The 21,938-nt window shown below is 56.1% G+C and overlaps 1 protein-coding gene and 1 pseudogene across 5 annotated transcripts in view; one reads left to right on the forward strand and one right to left on the reverse strand.

The window, feature by feature from the left end:
* Positions 1–1,943: 1,943 nt before the first annotated feature.
* On the forward strand, positions 1,944–2,111 carry LOC131826061 (U2 spliceosomal RNA; annotated as a pseudogene).
* Positions 2,112–4,943: 2,832 nt separating this feature from the next.
* RFX2 (regulatory factor X2) overlaps positions 4,944–21,938 on the reverse strand; it is an 89,077-nt gene continuing 72,082 nt past the window's right edge. For all 5 annotated transcript variants that reach the window (XM_059159645.1, XM_059159644.1, XM_059159643.1 and 2 more), the window contains 12 exons: positions 20,033–20,214; positions 17,511–17,630; positions 15,215–15,330; positions 14,172–14,290; positions 13,732–13,844; positions 13,145–13,299; positions 11,842–11,939; positions 10,792–10,941; positions 9,979–10,187; positions 8,137–8,290; positions 7,074–7,116; positions 4,944–6,552 (listed from right to left, as the gene is read on the reverse strand). In XM_059159645.1, coding sequence (XP_059015628.1) covers positions 6,440–6,552; positions 7,074–7,116; positions 8,137–8,290; positions 9,979–10,187; positions 10,792–10,941; positions 11,842–11,939; positions 13,145–13,299; positions 13,732–13,844; positions 14,172–14,290; positions 15,215–15,330; positions 17,511–17,630; positions 20,033–20,214 — 1,572 coding nt within the window. In that variant the 3' untranslated portion in view covers positions 4,944–6,439. The remainder of the gene's footprint in view (positions 6,553–7,073; positions 7,117–8,136; positions 8,291–9,978; positions 10,188–10,791; positions 10,942–11,841; positions 11,940–13,144; positions 13,300–13,731; positions 13,845–14,171; positions 14,291–15,214; positions 15,331–17,510; positions 17,631–20,032; positions 20,215–21,938) is intronic.

Here is a 21,938-nt window from a genome sequence, read left to right on the forward strand (position 1 = left end):
CACTGTGCCAAGCCCATTCCTTCCAGTGCCCACGTAGAGGTGGCATTTTTTTTAAAGATTTTATTTATTTATTTGATAGAGATCACAAGTAGGCAAAGGGGCAGGCAGAGAGAGAGAGAGAGGAGGAAGCAGGCTCCCTGCTGAGCAGAGAGTCTGATGTGGGCCTCGATCCCAGCACCCTGGGATCATGTCCTGAGCCGAAGGCAGAGGCTTAACCTACTGAGCCACCCAGGCGCCCTAGAGGTGGTATTTAAATCCATGGAAGAAAAGTCATTCCTCAAAAGGGAATCAGGGTGTTATTCCAAAAGAAGGCAGAATGGAAGCTGGATGGCAAAACCCCACCAACATCTATCACAGAGGATTCTGGAAGAGACCCATGACCTCAAAATAGGCTGAGAATTACCAGTTAGTACTTGTGGCTTTTGATACGTACAGTGCATTTCCTATATCCAGTACATTGTACATTGGGCTCACATGACAGTCTGATGTCCTCTTGTGTATGTATATGCACCTATTATACTGAAACAACTTCACAAAGTAAAGTTTATCTTTATCCCATCCATACTTCTTATGTTTTCTACTTTTATCATGGTCCATTAAAAAAAAAGGGGGGGGTGCCTGGGTGGCTCAGTCATTAAACGTCTGCCTTCAGCTCAGGTCATGATCCCAGGTTCCTGGGAGTGAGCCTTGCATCGGGCTCCCTGCTCCACGGGGGGGCCTGCTTCTCCCTCTCCCACTCCACCTGCTGTGTTCCCTCTCTAGCTATGTCTCTCTCTCATGTAAATAAAATCTTAAAATAAAAAAACTAAACTGGTCATAACCCACCAATTTGATTTCATAACCCACTCAATCTGCTGTTGGGCACGGGGCTGTAGTGAACCCCTGACTTCTGCCTGCTCCCCTCCCCAGCTCTGTCTCCACTACCCCATCTCCACTACCCCCACTCCCTACCCCTCACTTATACCATCTTATCAAGTACCTAACTGGCCTTGCTTCTGGCTTATGTATAATCCACTGTACCGGAAAAATTCTTCTAAAGCCCCGTTCTGATTAGAAAAAAATAATTCTGGTGGTGCCCTCCTGAATGGATTTTTCTTTCCTTTGGCCGTTCCTTAGTGTTCTCCATGTGTTTCTTCTCCTCCTTTCCCCTACATTCCCGTGATTACCATGAATCGCACCTTCTCCCAGAAACCTTTACTCAGTCACTACATGTGTGCGGAGCCTACATATACACGGTGTTAGATTTGGGGAAATATCAGTGTTGAGCAAGGCAGACAAGAGCTATGCACCCACAGTGCTTATGGGAAAGGTGGCGTATAAAGGATCCTAATCGAGTGGGAGAGCTTCCAGGAAGGCTTCCTGGAGGAGGTGTCAATTAAGAGAAGCACTAAAGAGGCGGGCGTGTGTGTGTGTGTGTGTGTGTGTGTGTGTGTGTGAAGGCAGGGAGGTTAGGTGGGAAGTCCAGGGAAGGGGAAAGAGCCCCAGATGAGACCGCTCCTGAGTTCCAGGAGCGAGAAATAAGAGCAGTGAGGGGGTAAGGGTTTGTGTGAAGTGTGGGGAGAGGAAGAAAGGTGATAACTGATGTGGTTGCCAAGGTTCAAAAGATGCAGGGAACTGGTCATCATGACAGTGCTTTCACCCAGTGGTTCTCACCCAGGGTCCCTTCTGCTGCCCCACCCCCTCCAGGGGCCACGGGGTGCTATCTGGAGACCTCTGTGCTTGTCGTGACTGGAGGGGGGAGGTGCTTGGCAGGGAGGGGTGAGGCCGGGGAGGCTGCCACACATTCCACAGTGCGCAGGACGCCCCGCCAGTAAGAATGGTCTGGTCCCAAGTGTCCACAGTGCTGAGGCTGAGACACAACTGAGTGCTTACTCCAGTGCTAAGTATTGACTTATTTAAAGCTCACAAGGCTGTGAGGTAGAGGTGGAGAATCTGATTTAAGTACAGCTGACCCAGTATCTGTTCTTATCAGTTTAATATCTGATACGTCATCTATCCGAGGACAATATATTAAATAGATTTTTGGAGTAGGGAGTTGGAATAGAAGCTTGCTCCGTCCACTCCACGCATCGACCTGGTATTGCATTACCTCTAGGAACAGTGCACCCTCCCCACTAAAGTAGTAAATAAAAGATTATTTTAGTTAAAAAAAAAAAAAAAAGTACAGCTGACCCTCAAACACGATGGGTTCAAGCTGCATGGGTCCACTTACATGCAGATTTATATCAATAAATACAGTATAGTGCTGTAAATGCCCTTTCTCTTCCTTACGATTTCCTTAGTATTTTCTCTGGCTTGCTTCGAGGATACAGTAGGTAATACATATAACAAACAAAACAGGGGTTAATTGACTATTGGTAAGGTTTTCAGTCAACAGTAGACTATTAAGTGTTTTGGGGGGTCAAAAGTTATATGTGCAATTTTTGGCTGCAAGGGGGTTTGGCACCTTTAACCCCATGTTGTTCGAGGTCAGTTGTAATTTACCACGTGACTGTGGAGTTGGCACTCAAACTCGCATAGCCTAGCCCTATTTCCCCCGCCATGCTGACTTCCTGGCCAGGTGTTGGGGAGTGGAAAGGAGGAAGGAGAGAGTGGCCATGTTATGGGCATTTTGGGGAGGTTAGGAAGGGTGGGTGCAATGCAGGAGGCCCTGGGTTTCCGGTCTGACGGTTGGAGGGATGGTGGGCAGCGCCGTGACGGAGACAAGAGGAGGTGGCCTGAAAGGTCGGATGCTGAGCTCCCATTTTGCCATGTGGAGGGGAAGGCACCCACACAACTCTGAGCAGTGGTGGGCTGGGCTGCTGTGGGGCAAGTCAGCAGCACGTGGTGGAGCATTTTCATTTGAGTTTGGACAAGGTCACAGAAGGTGTGGAAGGATGAACTTCTGGAATGGGAGCCAGGAGAAGACGGGCAGCAGCCAGAGCTGCAGGAGGAAAAGTGGTGGAGGGGGTGATAGCCTCAGCCAGGGAGAGTCTCTCCCTTCTTAGCACACCCACAGCTGGAATGTGTGTGTATGTGCAGGGGGTGCACCTCACAGCTTGCTTCAGAGTTCTTGCTTCCAGAGCGTTCCCAGAGGCAGGAATAGCTGTGGGTTCCCTTGCCCCCCCTTTCTCCCCTCCCCAGTGCAGCTTATGGAACTCTTGGCTGTGGGTTGTCAGGATTGTAATGTAGCTCCATGATCACCAGGGATCCAGGTTCCTTCTGTCTCACTGCTTTGCCTTCCTTATTATAGGATACCCACCTCAAGGTCTAAAAATGGCTGCTGATGCTCCAGCCATCATTTCTGCATTCCAGCCAGCAGCTTCAATTTCCCCATGTGTACAATGTGGGAACACCTACTGTCAAAAAGAGGAGATTGGATAGAAGCATCTAGTACGGAGTCGTTGTGATTAGTTAGAACCTCCCAAAGGCTCTTGGTAGGACTAGGTTCCCTTTGTTTTTTGGCCCTGTGCCCTGGGTCCCTACTCTGTGGGCTTTCTAGGGGACTTGATAGACTGTGGGCCTTCGGCAGTCTCCCCTGCTCATCTCCTCTCTGGTTCCTGGGGCAGTGGTCATGGGGACATCACCTGGGCTCATTCTCTCACCAGCCGCGCAGGCCCAGGAGCAGGGCCTGGCTCTCCTCCTCCAGGCACCCCGCCACCCCAGCACCTGGCCTGGCTCGCTGCTGCTTGGTGCAAGGGCTGGCTGTGCTCAGGGATGTCAGGCTGCAGAGGGACTGCGGTCATGAACGACAAGAGGATGGGGCAAGTCGGGGTTCCGCTGGGTTCTCAGAGCCTGGTAGAGACTCACCACAGGGACAGGGCTCAGCCGCCCAGCTGAAGGGGAGTCTGCATGGTCATGTCCTGGGAGTTTCCCAAGACTGGCCACACAATTTGCCCTGGGGCCCAGTGCAGAACGAAAGCGTGGGCCCTTTCTTCAAAAACTACTGAGAATCTTAAGATGGTGACGGCAGAGCATTGAGCCACAGGCAGGCCCCTGGAGGTCCCAGCCCAGGGAGACAGATGATTTTAGTGCCACCCAGGGGCCTCAGGACCTCTACTGGGGATAGATGGGCCTGGGCTGGGGCCAAGGCTGAGCATCTCTGGGGGATGTGGGGCACCTGCCTGGCACAGAAGAGCAACTTTTAGGGGTGGCTGACCAGAAATGGTGTCCCGTGTTTCTGGAACATCTTCCCATCGGTGGGCCTTCCTTCGTTCCCGAGCCTGCTGAGTCTCTTCTGCAGGGGTTCTTCAAAGTCCTATAACTCTGTGTCAGATCCCCTCTCCTCTGCCAAGGGTGGTCCAGACAATGCGGATTTCCAGCCCCCATGGTAATCCCACCAGGCACTGGCCACGTTCGCACAAGCTCATGCAGTGATTCTTAGGGGATTCCCAAGTTTGGCCCCCAACCCTCTACCGAGTAAGTCCTGGGGACAACCGGAGGGTTTCATCGGTGCCTGAGGCCAGGGCTTTGTTCTGCCGTATCTGGGTAAGTCTAGTCCACTCCCAAATAGTCCTGATCTTCCTGGGCTGACCATTGCTTTCTTGCCATCTCTGGGCCAGAGCTGGCCTTGCTAAATGAAGCTCAGGGAATCTGCTCCTTCTGGAACACTCCCCAGGGAGCCAAGAAGAAAGTGCTGGAGGCCGCTGCTTCTCCTCGGAGCCTCACATGGCAGGAGCCCGGCCAGGCTGGCAGTCCAGGGCAGGGGATGGGCCTGGAGGGAGGCCTGCATTTTCCAGGGCCACGGTGTGTGCGTGGGTGTGTGTTTGTGTGTGTCCGTGTGTCCAGGGAAGGGCTGGAGTATGGATCGCCGAAAAACGAAAACGGGCTTGGAAGACGCATGTCTTTACCGTCACTTGTGTTCCTTGTGGAGTCCTGCAAAGGCAGGAGCACAAGGCGGGAACCCAGTTTGTACTACTCACCCCACGTGGAAGAAAAGACAGGCCGTCGCAATCCACAAATCGTGAGCTTAAATGTCTCCCGGGAGGGGAGATATATATTTTAAAGACATTCTTTCTGTCTGATTTCATCTAAGTCTTGAACCGTAAAACCAGACAAACATTGTGATTATGATAGACTTGGTTTCTAAAACAAGCGCCTAGCTTTTCCTGTCTTTCCCCTCCACACCGCTCTGCACACCTGGGGTGGACCTAGGAGTGCGCGGCTTGTCGGGAAGTTAAGGTTTTTCTCAAGGCCACGTGAGTTTACATTAGTACCTTCTGCATGAATGAAAAGAAAAATATGGGGACCGAATATACCGCAATATACACGTTCATAAGAAACATTCTAATAACAATTAGAGCACAAAACTATTGATATAAACATATTTCCAAAAAGAGAAACTATTGCATTTCATAAGATGGTGCTTCCCAGACCAGAGGTTTGTCTTTCTTTTTTGCAGTTGGTTTGGGGGCAGGACTCTTGCGCGGAGCTAACCGAGTGCAATGTGTTATGGCGGATACAGATCCGGAGTGTTCACAGCTCAAGGGCTGTGCGAGTCCTCGGGGTTCATTTCATCCAGCGAAGAGTTTCGACTTTGAGCAGTTCAAGATGGGACTCGTGCTGGGTCGAAGTGCTCCAGGATTGCTAATTCAAAGGCAGGCATTCCAGAAGATTCTATGGAGCGGGAGCCAGGCAGACTTGGCCCGATGGCTGCCCTCTGAAGGCATCACTGAAACACTGACCACCCAGCCCCCTCGGAACAAACTCATTCCAGACCCAGCAGTTTGGCTTGATGTTGGCGTGAACTTGGACAGAACCCAAATCCTTCCAGCTGCTGATAAAACTCCTGGTTTTGATTCTTGAAGACACCACTATGTCTTGGCATGGGTGGGCCGTTTCCATGACTTGTTCTTCGGGCCACATGGGGCCATGGTGATTGACAGCTGCTTTTGGGGACCTGTGGTGTCTGCAGATGGGGCTCTTGGGGGTGGGCCTCCACGCCTTGGCCCAGCCAGCAGGGCAGGAGGGCCTGGGCACAGCATGGAGGGGGTCCCTTCCCACCACGGGGCACCAGGGCAGAGAGCTCCGTGGACACCAGTCCGCTCAGTACTGCCCCGCAGCTGCAGGACACCCCTTCCCTCCTGGGATCCAAATTTTAAAAAAGAATGGTGGAAACTGGAAGCGGCTGAACTGAGAAGCCCAATGTGGAGGTGCCGCCCCTTCCAGGTCTCAGGCAGGATGTGGAGACTCGGACCGAAGTTCATGGCCCGGCAGAGGAGAGAGTAAGAACACTCCGAAGGAGAAGATGACCCAGGAGGCACGAGGTGAGAAGCTCAGGCACTCGGGAGCCCGATGTGACCTTCTGTTGTGGGTTAACGACGAAAATCGGAGGAATAGCACGTCCCTTGAGGGTGCACTGGCGCCCCTGGTGTCAGAGCAAAGGTCCCACCATCTGAGAGGCACTATTACAGTAGAGCTCGGAGGCCCCGGGCTGGAGCCTGCGGGAGGCACCCCAGACCTAGACGTCCTGCAGGGAGTGGTTCGGGTCGCTGCGCTCCCGCTTCACCAGGGGTTCACCCAGGCTGCGGGCGTTGGAGTCGGCCTCACTGCTGCGATCCTCGCTGAGGTCATCTGCAGGGTCAGTGTTCGGGATGAGGGGTGTGGGGCGCAGGAGGGAGGGAGAGAGAAGCACGTGCTCGGACAGGTGCACAGACATGGACGCTGCCCTGCAGTGCCCGGGGAGGCCTTCTTCCCAGAGACCTCCTTTGACCAGTGTGTGTCTGTTGGGTCACACTCCTGGCAGGGGCCCCCTCAGCAGTTGGCGCCCCCTACCGTGTGGGGCAGGGAATGGGCTGGGGTAGGGGCAGGTGGATGCAGGCAGCCCAGGGCCTGAAGTGGGGGTGCCTGGGGAGCAGGGTTAGATGGTGGCCCAAAGCAGCCACCTGAGGACGAGGTACGGGGCAGCTCCTCTGAGCCCCAGCAGGGTCTGGGCTGGCATGAGCATCACTGGGACACCAGCAGCCATCCTGGCCTCACCTGTAGCTCTTAACGGCTCTCAACCCACCCCGGGAGCTGCCTTGATCTCAGCTAGGCCCAGAGTGGGAAGAATAGCCCCTGGGAGAGCCTCGTGGAAAAGCTACGGACACACCCACCTTTATCGAGCAGCGTCAGCGATAGGGAGGCGAGATCGTTGAACTGAAAGAGAGAAGCCCAGAGTCAGGGGCCTCCACGAAGGGGCCTGGTCCTGGTGAATGTTAGTACTGTCCTTTATCCACAGTTAAGACAGGCTTCGCTTGCCCCAGGAGAAGGGGCGCTGAGGCTAGTGTATCCCCTCTGGCACCTTCTGGATCTTGCTGGAGGGCTGAGTGGGTGCCCACTAAGCAGGCCACCAAGAGGACAAGGACTGTGACCTCTGCATGGTGACAGGCTTATTGCGTACTAAAAGCTCTCTAAGCATCACCTCATTTCTTCATTAAAACAATCCCACACGACCCAGCAATTCCGCTCCTAGGAATGTACCCGAAAGAGGTAAAAACAGGTGTTCAAACAAGAACGTGTGCCCAGAAGGTCACAGAAGCCCAAAGCCGTAAACAGCCCGTGTGTTCATCAGCATATGAATGGGTAGAGCAAATGCTGATTGGCCATCCAAGGAAATCTCGTCAGCCGCAGGAGTGCGGCAAAGATACACGTTATAGCTCAGCTGGCTGTACCTTGACAGGATTGTGTTGAGTGAAAGGTGCCAGGCACGAAAGGCCATGCTATGTGGGACTCCACCCCGTGGGGTGCCCACCATAGACAGATCCTGGCAGAAAGGAAGGTAGCGGGTGCCAGCGTCTGGGGAGTGGGATGGTGGTGGCCACTGACAGGTGTGGGGTTTGCCTCTGGGGCAATGGAATGTTCTGGAATTAGAGGTGGTGGTTGCACAACTCTGAATGTACTAAATGCCACTGAATCATTCACTTCAAAATGGTCGGAATGGTACACTTTCTATGTACTTTCCAACAGGAGATTCCCCGCCACGGGCTGGGGGTTCCAGGCCTCATTTCAGGGGCAGGAGCACCCTCGGTGGCAGAGGACAGGTCTGAACCCAGGTCGGTTGGCTCCAGCATGCGAGCTCTTTCCCACCCACAGGCCTCTGGCAAGGGTCTTCTCTTTGGGCTGTCCACTGTGTCACACACACTGCCCACGCTGTCCCGGGATCCCGAGGGCCCTCACCTCTCCCATCACGGCAATGGGTGTCTCTCCGGTGGCCTCTGCGACGCGGTGCTCCACCAGGTAGAACATGTACTCGTCATAGAGCAGGCGGATCAGGTGGAAGGAGCCGAAGCTGGCGGCGCTGCGCAGCGTGAGGTCGCGGATCACCATGGAGCTGGGGGATGGGCAGATAGAGGCTGGGGGGGCCTTCCGGGGAGCACGGGGTTGCAGGCAGGCAAGAAGCCAGGCTTTTCAGGAGGCCCCCCAGGACTCATAAGCCACCCAGACCACCCATGTTCCTTGTGACTGCGGTGGGGACGTGGGGGTGGGAAAGGCAGGCGGGCGGTCAGCTGTAAGCAAGAGGCCGTGGAAACGTGACATCGTGTCTCTGACACAAGCTTTAGCCAATGGCCTGTGGTCAGTCATGGTGTCCTTACGACTTGCCCACAGCAGGCAGCCCTTCCTGGCCTTCCCTCCTGAGATCCCCTCCCATCCAGCCTCACTCCTCAGGCAGGGGTGTAGGTGCCAAACAAGACAGAACTTCAGGGAACTTTCGTCTCTTTCATCTGCAGCTGGGTTGGCAAGCTGTGGCCCCAAATCCAGACCGCTCCAGCCCACTGCCCCTTCCTCTACAGCCTGTGAGCTATGACTGCGTTTTAGTTTTAAATGATTGGAAACACAGTCCAACGTAGAATTATGTTTCGTGACCCGTGAAAAGTGCCTGAAATCCACGGCTTAGTTTCTGGAAATAAAGTTTTATTGGCACATGGGCCATGCCTGTTCATTTACATGTCATGCTGACGAGTTTCTTTCTTTCTTGGAAATACGTACTCTCTGATTCTCCACAGAAAAAGCAAACCCTGATCTAAAGGGATGAGATCACTTAGCACCCGACCCCAACACCTGACGGCCCCCCTCAGATCTTCCCCACTTGTCACCGTGGTAGCAAAAGAACCAGGAGGGGACAAGGCAGAGAGGAGACGTGTGAGCCCCCTGTGCAGGGGGTCCGCACAGCAGGGGCTCCCGATGCCCTGGAGCCCAAGGAAACCAGGACTGAGCCGGAGCCGACCTGTGGGCTCCTCAGAGTGGCTGTTGAGCTCCAGCGACGAAGGGCCAGGCTCCCCCCGCTGCGGCGGCACTTAAGCTAAGGGCAGTGACCTCAGTTCCTTGCTTTTCTCCCGCATATTCTCTGCAAACACCTCTCCCCTTGCTCACTGACCACCTGCGGCCTGGGGGCTGCTCCAATCAACTTTGAAAATGTTAGCGTGCCCTGTCCTATTTTTTTTAACGGGCTGAAACTTTGTGCTTGTGTGGGCTCGATGTGGTGTGCAAGAGCGAGCGGCGGGGGCCGTCCCACTGAGGGCTTCGCACGCCTCCCCGGGCCCGCGTGCACGGGCGCTCTGACGGCACTCTGGCAGCGGGATGAGACGGGTGGCTTCAGCGGGCTGTGGATCTACAACGGCTTAGCCAAGGCTGTGGACAGCCCAGCACGTGGGGGGCAAAGGTCGCTTGAACGGGTGCGGACCCAGAGGCCGAGTCAGTGGACAGGGCGGAACGGCTTGGGATTTGGGATGTTTTCTGCTCAGAAGCTTCTTGGCTTTGTATGGCCAAGTCCCCTGAAGGTAAACAAGCCAACTCAGATTTGGGGTCCCTAGGCGGGGGCGGTGGTCTTTCGGCCTGCTCCCCTCCCTGGCCCTGGGAGCTATGGCCTGGCGTTTAAGGCCACACCAGCCCCCTTCTCCTGAAGCCTCACGTCAGTCCGGGGAGAGCGCAGGTCTGGAAGGAAAAGTTGCAGGCCAGACGCTGCATCTGTCCGCACACTACGCCTTCCCCGAGTTCTCCTGGAAACTGAGCCGGACTTACCTGTAAAAGGACCATTTCAGAAGGAACTGGCGGGCGGCCTTGGGGAAGCTGGGGCTGCCGGTGTGCTCCTTCAGGACCTGGGTGACCACACTGTCCAGCCAGGTGGCCCACTGGTCCAGGGAGCTCTGCTGCTGCAGGGTCAGCTTGAAGTCCTGCTCGAGCCGCTGCACCACGCTCTCCTCGCACTGGCACACCCACGAGGCCTGCTCCTGCGGGGCGTGGGTGGCCGGTCAGGGTGGGCCCCCCCAACACACTGGACCGCAGCCAGAGAAGGAGCCCGCCCTGGTTCTCAGTGTGTAAACCCACACTTCCCGAAGCCAGAGCTCAGATTACACACCGTGCGTTTGCGGTGTTTTACTTTGAGTGCTCCTTTCTCTAAAAGTGTGTGTGTTTATTTAGTGGCTGAACTCGGAGCCTGAACTCGGGAGCCTGAACTCGGCGCCAGGATCGCTGTGGCAGGACGCGCACGAGCACAGCCTGCACTTTCTGAGCCCAGATGAGACAGCTGTGAAGACGGCAGCAGGAAGGTAGATTCTTAAAGAGGGCGGACCAGGGTGTGGGTCCCAGCTCCTGGAGGCCCGGGGCCCCTGGGTGGGCTGCAGGGGGCTTCCGCCCTCACCCTGTTCTCACGCCCGCCGGGTTTGCTGCTGGTTGCGTTTTATGGTTTTGAGCATTTTTCTGGAGGCTGGAAGGTGAGGCCAGCGGGATGGGGGACACACACACACACACACACACACACGGTGTCCTCGCAGATCTACAGCTGGGTCCCTGGCTCCATCCCAGGTGGCGGGGGATGGTGTTGGGGAAAGTCACCTGCACGTTGGCGAAGTCCACGCGGTTGAGGTCGCTGAGCATCTGGTTGATCTGGGACGTGTTCTGCAGCACGGCGCGTGCCGCCTGCGCCAGGTGGTTGAGGGACGTGTACCTGCGCAGGGTCTGGGCGAAGGCGCTGACCACGCCCACCTGTGGCCGGGGGAGGGGCAGGAGGCGCAGAGGTGAGGTGGGGGGGTGAGAGCTGGGGGGGCGTGGGGGGATGGGGGGGGGAGTGCTGGTTCTCTCTCCCCCCAGGAGGGCGCCTGGGCTCTAGGACGGTGTGGAGGGGAGGGAGCAGAGGGACCCACCCTTCCCACTGTCTCAGGACCAAGAGTGAGACTAAACCGGAGGATACGAACCTCACCGAGGCGTCTCGGCATCTAGAGCAGACGCCATAGCCTTGGTGAGGTGGCCCTCAGGACAGGGTGCTTACGCTGCTGCTTCTAGAATTCCTTCGGCTCTCTCGAGTGGCCAGGGCCGGGGAATACAGATTTCTCGGGGCCACTGGATCAGGCTTTGTGGTGGTGGGGCCTGGGACTCTGCGATTTTAACCATGACCTTGGCAACTCCTACACACCCCGAGGTTTGGGAGTTGCTGGTCTAACAGATCCTTCCAGACTGCGGTCAGGGAGGCCCGATGCTCGGAACGTTGGCCTCCCCTGTACACAGGTCTCTAAGGGACGCGTGCGAGCGCAGCGGTCATGCTCTCCCGCGCAGGGAGGCCCGCTCTGCACGTTTTAAATTCTGCTTTGTGGCAAGACTGTTGCAGAAAGGGTGACAGCGAGGTTAAGCGCCCCCCTCCTATGAGGCGCACAGGGACATTCCATGTGTCCACCCAAATGCGTCACAGCAAATGACAGCTTCCGTCGTGCCCCTCCCCGCTGGTGTCCGTCCCACAGCGCCAGCACCCACGAGGCTTCCTGGGCGGGGGAGTGAGGGGGGATGGGGGCGGTGCTCATGGGCCTCAGGACCCTCGGGGGCGGCCTGCTTTGCCTGTGGCAGAGCCCCTCCCGGAGCCCTTCCCAGCCCGGGGCAGAGCCGAGCGGTTACCTTGGTCTGGATGACCTGCTGCGGGAAGTCTCTCATGGCGTTCGTCAGCCAGCCTTCCAAGCTCTTGGCAAAATTACGGATGGCCTGTGTCAAGGTACCTGGGAGACACAAGCCGCGATACTTACAGTGGGAAAGGGTCTTGATCCTGATATCAGGATCAGCGGGAACATAAGAGGCGCAGGTGCAGTGAAGCCGTTAGAGCAAGGGAAGAAGAGGGACGCGGGACGGAGGCGGGACGGAGGCGGGACCCGGCAGAAATTCGGGCATTTAGTGAGGGAGGCACTGGGTAAGGACGGGGGCCCGCCTGGGCCTTCCTCTCCGTTCCTCTCCCTCCTGCCTTAGTGATTTCCTCACCCAGCGTGACTCTGCCCCCAGGGGACGCTGGGGGATGTGTGCAGACATCTGTGGCCGGCACAACAATGCGGGGAGCTCCCGCGTGGAGCGGGCCACGCCGAAACCCCCAGAGTGCCCAGGACGCCCCCCCATTCCAGGGACCAGTCCACAGTGCCGAGGTGAAGCCCCGATCGACACACATGCACGTACATATCCTCCACCAACTTCCAAATTTATTGTGAGGTGGCTTGCAAATAAGAAACGAATCAGACTGTTTAAAAAGAAGAAAAACTTCAAAAATGTGAAAGCAAATAGACCCCGACTCAAACCTTAACGCAGAGACTCTAACCGAGCGCCGCCGTGAACAGTGTCCGGCAGGCAAGACCGAAGGAGAAATGCGATGGTTTGGCTGTTTCCCAGTTTCTGGCCCCAAAGCAGCACACCGGTTCATCAAGAAAGACCGAAGTTTCTGTCGGGCCCACGGGCGCAAATATCGACAGGGCCCGACCAAGTGTACCCACGGGCCACTGCCCGCCCCTCAGTCTTTCATCAGGAGCGAGGCCTCAGGGCCTAGGTTCCTCAGGAGCCTGGGAGCCCAAGGGAAAGCCTTGGGTGTACCCGGTGGGGGGAAGGGGGTGCGTGTCACTGCTGGGGGAGGGGCCCACAGGTGGTCCTGGGGGACAGAGGGGCACAGTGGATCGAGACCCTCTCCAGGGCTTTCAGCAACCCTGCCCACAGGGGTAGGGCTGTTCTGTGACCTCCGCCCCGCCTCTAGGGATGTCCTGGGGGGCATCCCGGGCCCCAGAGGAACTCAGAGGTCGGCATGTCACTGGGAGCCCCGCAGCACCGAACCAGCGGGCGGGCGGCGACCCGAGGGTGGCAGGCCTCCCCGCAGCCTCGTTCCTCGGGGGCGGGGGGCAAGGAAAGCACAGGGGTGGCGGAGAGAGCAGCAGCCAGCGGCCCTGCTTACTGGGCACCGGCCGCAGCACGTCGGGGATGAGGATCTCCACCAGGGCCTGGTACAGGATGTGGTCGCAGTCCCTCATCCACTTGAGAATGGGCTCACATTTACACAGAGACACCAGCTTGTCCTTGGGGAGGACGGCGCCTTCGGGCTCCCCGTCGCTGTGGAGAATGGGAGAGCCGGGGTGAGCCGCAGCCTGCAGGGTGGCAGGGGGCCCCCGGGATGGACCCCTCCCTGCCTCCCAATGCCCTGGCGGGCCCGCGCTGCCCACTCCCTGCTTGTGGCTGGCAGATGACACGTCCTCTGTTTGGGACGGCACGGGGTTCCCTCTATGGTCCCTCGTGCAGAAAGCAAGGGGATGGGGAACACATAGCATGGAAACCACACACACACACACACACACACACACACACACACACACGAGGGGGGCTCTGAGCGCTAGTTCTGGGAAAGGGACCCATTTGTCTATGGTCACCATGTGGGTGTCCCCAGCTTGCAGGTTAGCCCTGGGATCCTGGGAAAGGAGCCAGAGCAGCTCCCTGGGGATGAAGTGGGGGGCGGGGATGGGGTGCGGGGGGCGACGAAGCTGTTACCTGGCAGGTAGACAGGCAGGGCCATCACCCGAGGAGGCTTTTGAGTTCCAGAAGGAAAGCCACAGCTTCTCAATGTAGTGAAACTGGAGGTTCACCACGACGTCCAAAGTTGCCTGTGAATAAACACAGCCCGTCGACCTCACGGATGTGCGTGTTAAAGTGGCCCATCACGTGTCGTCAGGACATGCCAAGCAGGCAGCTGTGACAGGAGCTGCAGTGTGGTGCCTTGAAGTCAGGAGCGACACCATAAGAAGAAGCAGGGGGCCGCTCCCACCTCCTCGGGGTCACCCAGGGACACCTGATGGTCTGAGAGTTTGGCGGTGCTGGCGATGTGGGAGGCTGATGCGCCTCCCTGGGGCGGGGTGGGAGGCTCGCTCTGCTCTCCACCCGGCCCTACCTCCTCCCTGGGGCCCAGGCTCGGGGTCCCCCCGGGTGGTCACCTCGCAGTGCCGCCGGTAGAGCAGCTGCAGGGCCTTGACGTCGTGCAGCGAGATGCTTTCCTGCAGCATGACGCCGCCCAGGTCAGGCGCCGGGAACTCCGGGAAGACGTGAGACACATCTGGGAGGAAAATGGGGTAGTAGAGCTGCAGAAGGGCCGCAGGCAGCAGGCGCAGGTGCTGGGGGATTCGGGTCAGGGTTGCCGGTGACCCCCACCACCCCCAGCCCTGGGTCTCACAACTTTGAAGCTTTGGTTTTTTTTCAGGGACAGAATAGGGGACAACACTGTCATCTCCGGGGGACAGTGAATACACGGACACAGATGAGCCCTGAGCCCAGGCCCCGCACTCCACGGGCGCTCCCATCACCCCAGCCTGGGGGCCACCCCGGGCAGTGCATCTGGGGAGGGGCCAGCTGTGGCTGTCCCAAGTTGCTTCCCTTAAGGGCTCTCTCTGGGTTCGAAAAACACACTACATATACCCAAAGGCCACAGCCATCTTCGGTGTGTGTGTCTGTGATCGCGGCCTCAGCAAGCCTCCCTGGGCACGAGCCGAGAGGCAGGCTGCGAGTCACGTGTTCTCCCGGCGGCCCTGGGGCCGGCAGGGGAGGGGGTCTCGCAGGGAAGGGCCAGGCCCTTCCTTGGGTCAGGCCTCGCAGCCTTGGGTCAGGCCACCCCGACGCAGAGCCAGTTGTAAGGAATCCTGAGCACCCTAAATGCTCCAGGGAACTGGGGAAGAGAACCGAGGAGGGCAGCCAAGTCCCCAGGCAACAGGTTTTCAAGTACATCTAGTCTTCTTTCCGATGGGCATTTCCTTTTCTTTGCTTCTTTTTCTGATGGTCATTTTGTACACACTCATTTTGGGGGCACCTGCTGACTCTTCTGCAATCTTGGGGGAATGCCCTCAAGGTTGACCTAGAACATGTCTGTGTAATTAGAGAGGTATTCCGCAGGCCGGCGCAGCCCCGCAGAGGCGGCTGGCGCTGGCAGAGCTGAGCGGACCCCGCTTTCCCGGCTGGCCCCGGCCACGGGGTGGGGGGCACTCACCGAGGTACTGCTGGTGGTGCAGGCTCTGTGCGGCCATGGCCTGCTCTGGCGTGCCGTGCGGGCTGCCGTGCGAGCCGCTGTCCCCAAGGCCGTCCGTCTTCTGGGCTGGCCGGTACCTGGGCAGGGGACACGGCGCCACCATGAGGCCCCGGCTGTGCAGCCCGAAGGGGCTCAAGGAGCAGAGAGCTGAGCAGGATTCAGTTTGGGCTGTGTGTGTGTGCATAGTGTATGCATGTGTGTGTGTGTGTGTGTGTCGTGTTTAAAAACTCGGGCTAAAATACACACAACATGAAATTCACCACCATAACCGTCTCTAAGCGCACAGCACTGTGACATGAAGCACGCTCACACTGTCCTGCAGTCACCCCCAGCCTCCATCTCCAGAGCTTTCCATCTCCCTAAATGGAGACTCGGTCCCCATAAAGCATGGACTCCCGCCCAACCCGACCCCAGCCCCAGCTCCCAGCCTCTCCTGTCTCTGGGGACAGGACTCCTCCGGGGCCCTCCTGGGAGTGGGGTCCTGCGGGATGGGTCCTTCTGGGTCTGGCTCCTCTCGCTAAGCCCGGTGTCCTTGGGATCCCTCCGTGTGTGGCAGGTGTCAGAGGTCCTTCCTTTTTAAGACTGAGTGACATTCCATTGTCTGGATGGATGGATACATTTGCTTATCCAACCAGCCGCTGACGGATACTCGGGGTTGCTTGTGTGTGGGGGGCATGTGCATCCTCTTTTCCCTAATACTTCTCCCTCAGAAGGTAAGTAACTTCACAAGTATCTTACTATTTGATGGTCTCAAAGGAAATTCTGGGATTTTCATTTTCCCCTGAGCAAAAGCAGAGAAAACTGCTGTCCTGGCGGAGAACGGGCGACACTCACAAGGAAGGGCTCCCCGGGGCCTGGGGTGCCTTGAGCCCAGCTGACGGCTGCAGGGTGGTGACGGGGTGTGGTGGGGAGAGCAGGGGGCCCCGACTCCAGCAGGGAGCGCCCTTCCTTGTGGAAAGCGGGGCCAGGCTCCCCGTGAGGACAGACAGAAGTCTCTCAGACAGGTGTGGAGCGCCGGACACGGGCGGGGGTTGCAAGCATAAAGGGCACAAGCCCGTCGCTGTGAGACGTGTCGCTGCGAGACGTGTCGCTGCTCCCGAGGTAGCGCTCTGCTGGTGCACTGAGTCGTAGTGTTTGGGGGGGCCGGACGCCAACACCAAGCAGCCGCTACAGAGCCCACGTCTGTGCACCAGCAGCTTCAAGATGGCCTGTGGGTTCCACTCTCGTGTTGGCTACTGGAGAATGTTCTGGAGACTGTCTTCTGTGACCTCCAACTCCCACGATTGGATATGAGGTTTGGAGTCACTAGGACGGCCTGAGAGCTGCTAAAATGGGGTCTGAGCCGCACACGGATGGGCCAAGTTACGAAGGGGCCGCGTGGAGCAGTCTGGACTCCGGAGAGGAGCCAGGGACAGAGGGAAGCAGGGAAGGAGGTGTGGCTGCAGGACGGCCAGGGACGTGGCGTTTGAGTGGAGCCCTGAACCAGGGGCCTGCAGACCACAGCTGTGGAGGGCCGGTGCTGCTCCTTGTTTTGTGCATAAGGTTTTATTGGCACACAGCCATGCCCACTGGTCTCTGTATCACCTGTGCTGGCTTCATGCTACGACGGCAGAGCTGAATAGTCTGGACAGAATGTCTGGCCTGCAAAGCCTAAGATATTTGCCCTCTGGCCCTTTACAGAAAGGTTTGCTGAGTCCTGCCTTAAAAGATGAGTCAGTGTGCGATGGATAGAGGAGAGAACATTCCAGAAAACGACCAGGCCTTTCCAGCCCTTGGATCCAAATGTCAGGAAGGAGCAGCAACTTAAGTAGATAAGCTTCCTTCTCCAGGCTTCTTGGGTTAGTTTCAGCGTTACCTCTTCCCCACCCCCTGCCCCCTGCCATAGTTGAAAATTGAAGATCTAGGATTCCAGCTCTATGGTATTCTGGAAAAGGCAAAACTCTGGGGGCAGCAGAAGAGTCAGTGGCTGCTGGAGGTCGAGGGGAGGAGGGAAGGATGGATGGGCAGGACACAGAGCATTTTCAGGGCAGCGGAACTACTCGGTGTGATCTGTAATCCCGGAGCCATGTCATTCTATGTTTGTACAAACCCACTGGAATGGAGCTCCCAGACTGACCCCTAATGTCAAGTTTGTCTAAGAATGTCTAATGTTTGAGAAACACTTCTCGGTATGTTCTCCCAAGTGAAACTCAGACCTGACCCTTGCCTTGGGCAGGAAAGCTGGTTCTCAGGCTGCCTTTGGGCCCAGGTCACCCACCTTGGCTTTTGATGCATGGGCTGCTGCCGCATGGCCATATACTGGGTGTCCTCCTGCAGCCGGTTCAAGGGCGAGTCTGGCTTCAGGCGGATCCCATAGTAATGATACTTGGAGTTGCCCCTAGAAACCAAGCATCTCAGGGTCAGCTGTCTTTGCAGATGTTCTGAATGACAAGACAAGTGCTCTGTCTTGGCCCTTCATTTTGGGTGCTCAGGTTCAGTGTTCCCTGGACCATGTGGGAAATGTTCACGGGCTGTTCCATGATCAGAGAGGTTAGGAAATTCTGTACTTGGCATCCCCCTCTTGGAGACTGCCCCTTGGATCTTAGTACTATAAAGGCTCTGGGAAGTCTTGCAGTAGGAAAAGCGGTCCAGTTTGTAATAATCAGGCATGGCCTCACCACCACCACCATCATCATCAACACTGTCATTATCATCATCTTACCATTGCCATCATGACCCACCATTGACACAATCACCATCATCATCCCCATCTTCACCGTCGCCATCACCATCATTATCACTATTGTCCCCACCACCATCACCACTGTTTTCACTATCCCATCATTACCATCATCACCACCATCATCACCACCATCATCACCACCGTTACTACCACCACCGTCATCACCAACAGCACCGTCATCACCGTCCCATCATCACCATCTTCACCATTGTCATCATTGTAACTATCACCATCACCACCTTGATCATCATCATCATCATCATCATCATCATACCATTACCATCATCACCACCGTTGACACAATCACCATCACCATCATCCACCATCACCATCTTCACCATCATCACCAACATCACCATCATGACTATCGTCATCACCGTCATCACTGTCACCATCACCATCACCACCACCTTCATCATCATCATTATACTATTACCATCTTCACCATTGCCATCATCACCACCATCACCATTATTATCGCCATCATCACCATCATCACTGTCCTCATCACCACCATGATCACCACCACCATCATCACCGGCTTCACCACCACACCGTCACCATCATCATCATTGTCACTGTCACTATCACCATCCTCACTGTCATTATTACCATCACCACCTTCATTATCATCATCATTATACCATTACCATCATCACCACCAATGACACAATTACCATCATCATCACCATCTTCACCACTGCCATCACCATCACCACCATCACCAGCATCACCATTGTCACTGTCCTCACTATCCCATCATCACCATCTTCACCATCACCACTGTCACCACCATCATCACCATCACCACCACCATCATCATCATCATCATCACCTCCTGCCACCAGTCGTCTAACAACATGTTCTGGAAAATGGCCAACTTTGGGAAACACTATCAGCTTATTGTGGGAGAAATGAATGATCAAAGGGCTTTATACAATTTGGTTAAGAAGTAGGTCAGAAGGGCTCCTCAGGAGAGAAGTCCTGAAGGACAGACGTGTCTGGCAATAGGGACAAGTGGGTGGAGCATGGGTCCTATCTGGATGAGGTAGAAGCTTGGCTGGTGCCAGGAGGAGGAAAAGCAGGGGGGAGAAAAGCCAGCATCTGGGACACTCTGACAGTGGGAGCCATGCATGAGCCTTCTGGAGAGGCCCCAAAGGCAGTGGTGGTTATGGCCTCAGAGACCAGGGGCTCCCCATCCTTCTCTCCTGTAACCATTGATGCTCTGTAAGGATGTCCTCTGTAAAGGATCAGAGGGTGGCAGGGAACATTCTGTTGGCCCCACACCAGTTTCTGAGGGTGTGTGAGTGACCCCCACCCCCACGTGTAACCTCACATACAGCAGCCATGCAGGAAATGCCTTCTGTGTGCTTTAGCCCACCCACTTTGAATAGAGTATGGCTGCTGTTTTCTAATGGGAGGAGCGTTTGTTTCCTGCCTGGGATTAAGTCTGTGGCATGTGACAGTCCCTGGCTGCTGCAGGCCATGGGTGGGCTGTGGTTGATTGGTCTAGGCAGAGCAGAAAGCATCAAAAAATCATAAATCCGGGCGCCTGGGTGGCTCAGTGGGTTAAGCCGCTGCCTTCAGCTCAGGTCATGATCTCAGGGTCCTGGGATCGAGTCCCGCATCGGGCTCTCTGCTCAGCAGGGAGCCTGCTTCCTCCTCTCTCTCTCTCTGCCTGCCTCTCTGCCTACTTGTGATCTCTCTCTGTCAAATAAATAAATAAAATCTTTAAAAAAAAAAATTCTTTAAAAAAAAAAATCATAAATCCAACTCAACGTGATAATCCAGAGGCTGCTTTTTAAGAAAACCTATTATCATGGAGAATTTTAAACAAAGAGAGAGTGCTGAAGCAAAGTCACCAGGAGAGAGATGGCCCACAGCCAACCACCTTAGACCAGTCAGGCCCATGCTGCCGCCAATTCAGAACAACTCCAAGTCCACCAGAGGCATGTGGACAGAAGGAGAAAGATCACCTTCTCCAAAAGCTCCATATCTGCATAGAGGACACAGAAGAACGGGTGGGCTTGGGCTCCCGGGCACCCCCATGTACCCACCTGGTGCCCAGCCGCCGCGTCCGCAGGCCCATGAACACGGAGCGGATCAGCTTCCCGAAGGAGGCAGCATTCACAGGGTCCAGCTTGTGCTCCTGGCAGTGCCGAAGGTAATGGTTGTAGAGAGAGCTTCTGGGGAGACTCACGCCTTCTGCGGTTTCATAGTTATCCAACAGCCACTGGAGCTAGACGAAGAAAGATATGCTCCCATTCGTCAGGATCCCCCCAAATGCTGAAACGCTAATGTGGACCCATTAAGAGAAGCACATACTTTCTCTCCATTAACATGAGGAGGAAATTCATAGCCACTGTCACCGATCTGGATAGGAGAGATTCTGGGCACATGAGTTAATAGCTTCTCTCTGCTCCTGTATTTATTCCTTCAATGTTCAGCCTGATTTTCAGATTCCTTGACTTAATTTACAAAAACCTGCAAGGGAGTGAGACCTCTTGGGTGTGTTTCCTAATCATTTAGATACAACATGTCTCTTAAACTTCTAGGAATGTCAAGACAGAGAGGAGGATTGAAGAAAGCTCTGCAGACCCATGAGCACTGCCCTCGGCACTGAAGGGGGCGACGTGGGCCTTTGGAGTGTGTCCACCTTCTAATATCTTGTGATTGAAGGACAAATCATTCATCTAAGGATTAAGATGGCTGGAGCTCGGCCACCTATTTCATCGCTGGTCAGTGAATATGAAAGTCCAGGTTGAATTCTTGCCCTACTGCTTTGTGCTATCATCTTTGGCCCCAAACAGGAGTTCTGCACTCTGCGGCAGCCGGATTCTACTAGAACAGGCTGAGAATTCCTAGACACCCCTTCCTCCTGCCCCTCTTCCCAGCAGCTCTCAGACCCAATGCGAGCAGCTGCCCTTCCTCCCTGAGGTAGGACATGTGTGCCGGCTGAGAGTTCTGTGTTCCCATGGCTGGTGGGGTGAGCGAGTGGCCTGAACCCATACATTCTGGAATGTGTGGTGTTTTCTCTCTGGAAAACTTTTTCTTTTTCCTTCTGAAACAACAACAAAAGACAGGGTGGTGGACAGAGGTGGACTGACCTATCCTCATGTCTCTGACGCAGAGAGAGGCTGTAAGTAGAAACGGGACACAGGACTGAAGAGGCTTCCGTGCCAGGTTCTGTGCCCAGGCTGGAAGGCAGCCAAGCCGATGCCTACCCTCCCCCACTCCCCCCCAGAGCTCAGCATCGGGTCAGAAGGGCAGGAGCCGTCCACACAGTCAAGCCCCCACACCGGGCAGCGGCGCAGAGGAGGCCCACCCGCCCGGACCCCCCCAGAGCAGTGTGTATCTGTTCCCTGATCAGGGGACGTCTGAGGTGTGAACACCAAAGCCCCGACCCGTGCTGGGGATTTGAAGGGTGGGAGCGACGTGCGTAGGCCCTAGGCCTGAGGTCGGATCCTGTGCAGGAAGGTTGGTCAGGGGTGGGGAGGGCTGCCTAAGCCACGAGCTGTGAGGGGCTCCCTGTCCTCTGCCGACCCCGGGGGGGCCGGCATGTTGCACACGTTCCGCGCCCTTCTAGACCCAAAGTGAGCGTCAGTCCAGGGACAGCTCAGCCCTAGCCGACCTCGGGCCACTGACCCTGTCCAGACCCAGCACACACGCTGGGGGCTGGGCTGGAGTCTCCCCTTTAAAAGATAGTTTTACTACGGGAAGGTACAAATAGGCACAGAGGTGGCAAGAACAGAGTAAGGGACACCTGCGTCTACAGTTGTCAGCTCAGGGCCAAGTTTGTTTCCTCTAAGCCCCACCTGGCACCTCCTGGCCGTCTCGGGCTATCTTCAGGCAAAGGCCTCGCGTCCCTTCATTTCAGCCCCGGGCCTCCCTGCTCCAGCGCAGCGAGTAAGAGGTGGGTGTGGGGGGCCCCTGTGGGGCAGTTAGGACCGGGAGCCACAAGGT

The sequence above is a fragment of the Mustela lutreola genome, chromosome 2 (genome assembly GCF_030435805.1).
Source record: "Mustela lutreola isolate mMusLut2 chromosome 2, mMusLut2.pri, whole genome shotgun sequence".
In the NCBI taxonomy this organism is placed as follows: Eukaryota; Metazoa; Chordata; class Mammalia; order Carnivora; family Mustelidae; genus Mustela; species Mustela lutreola.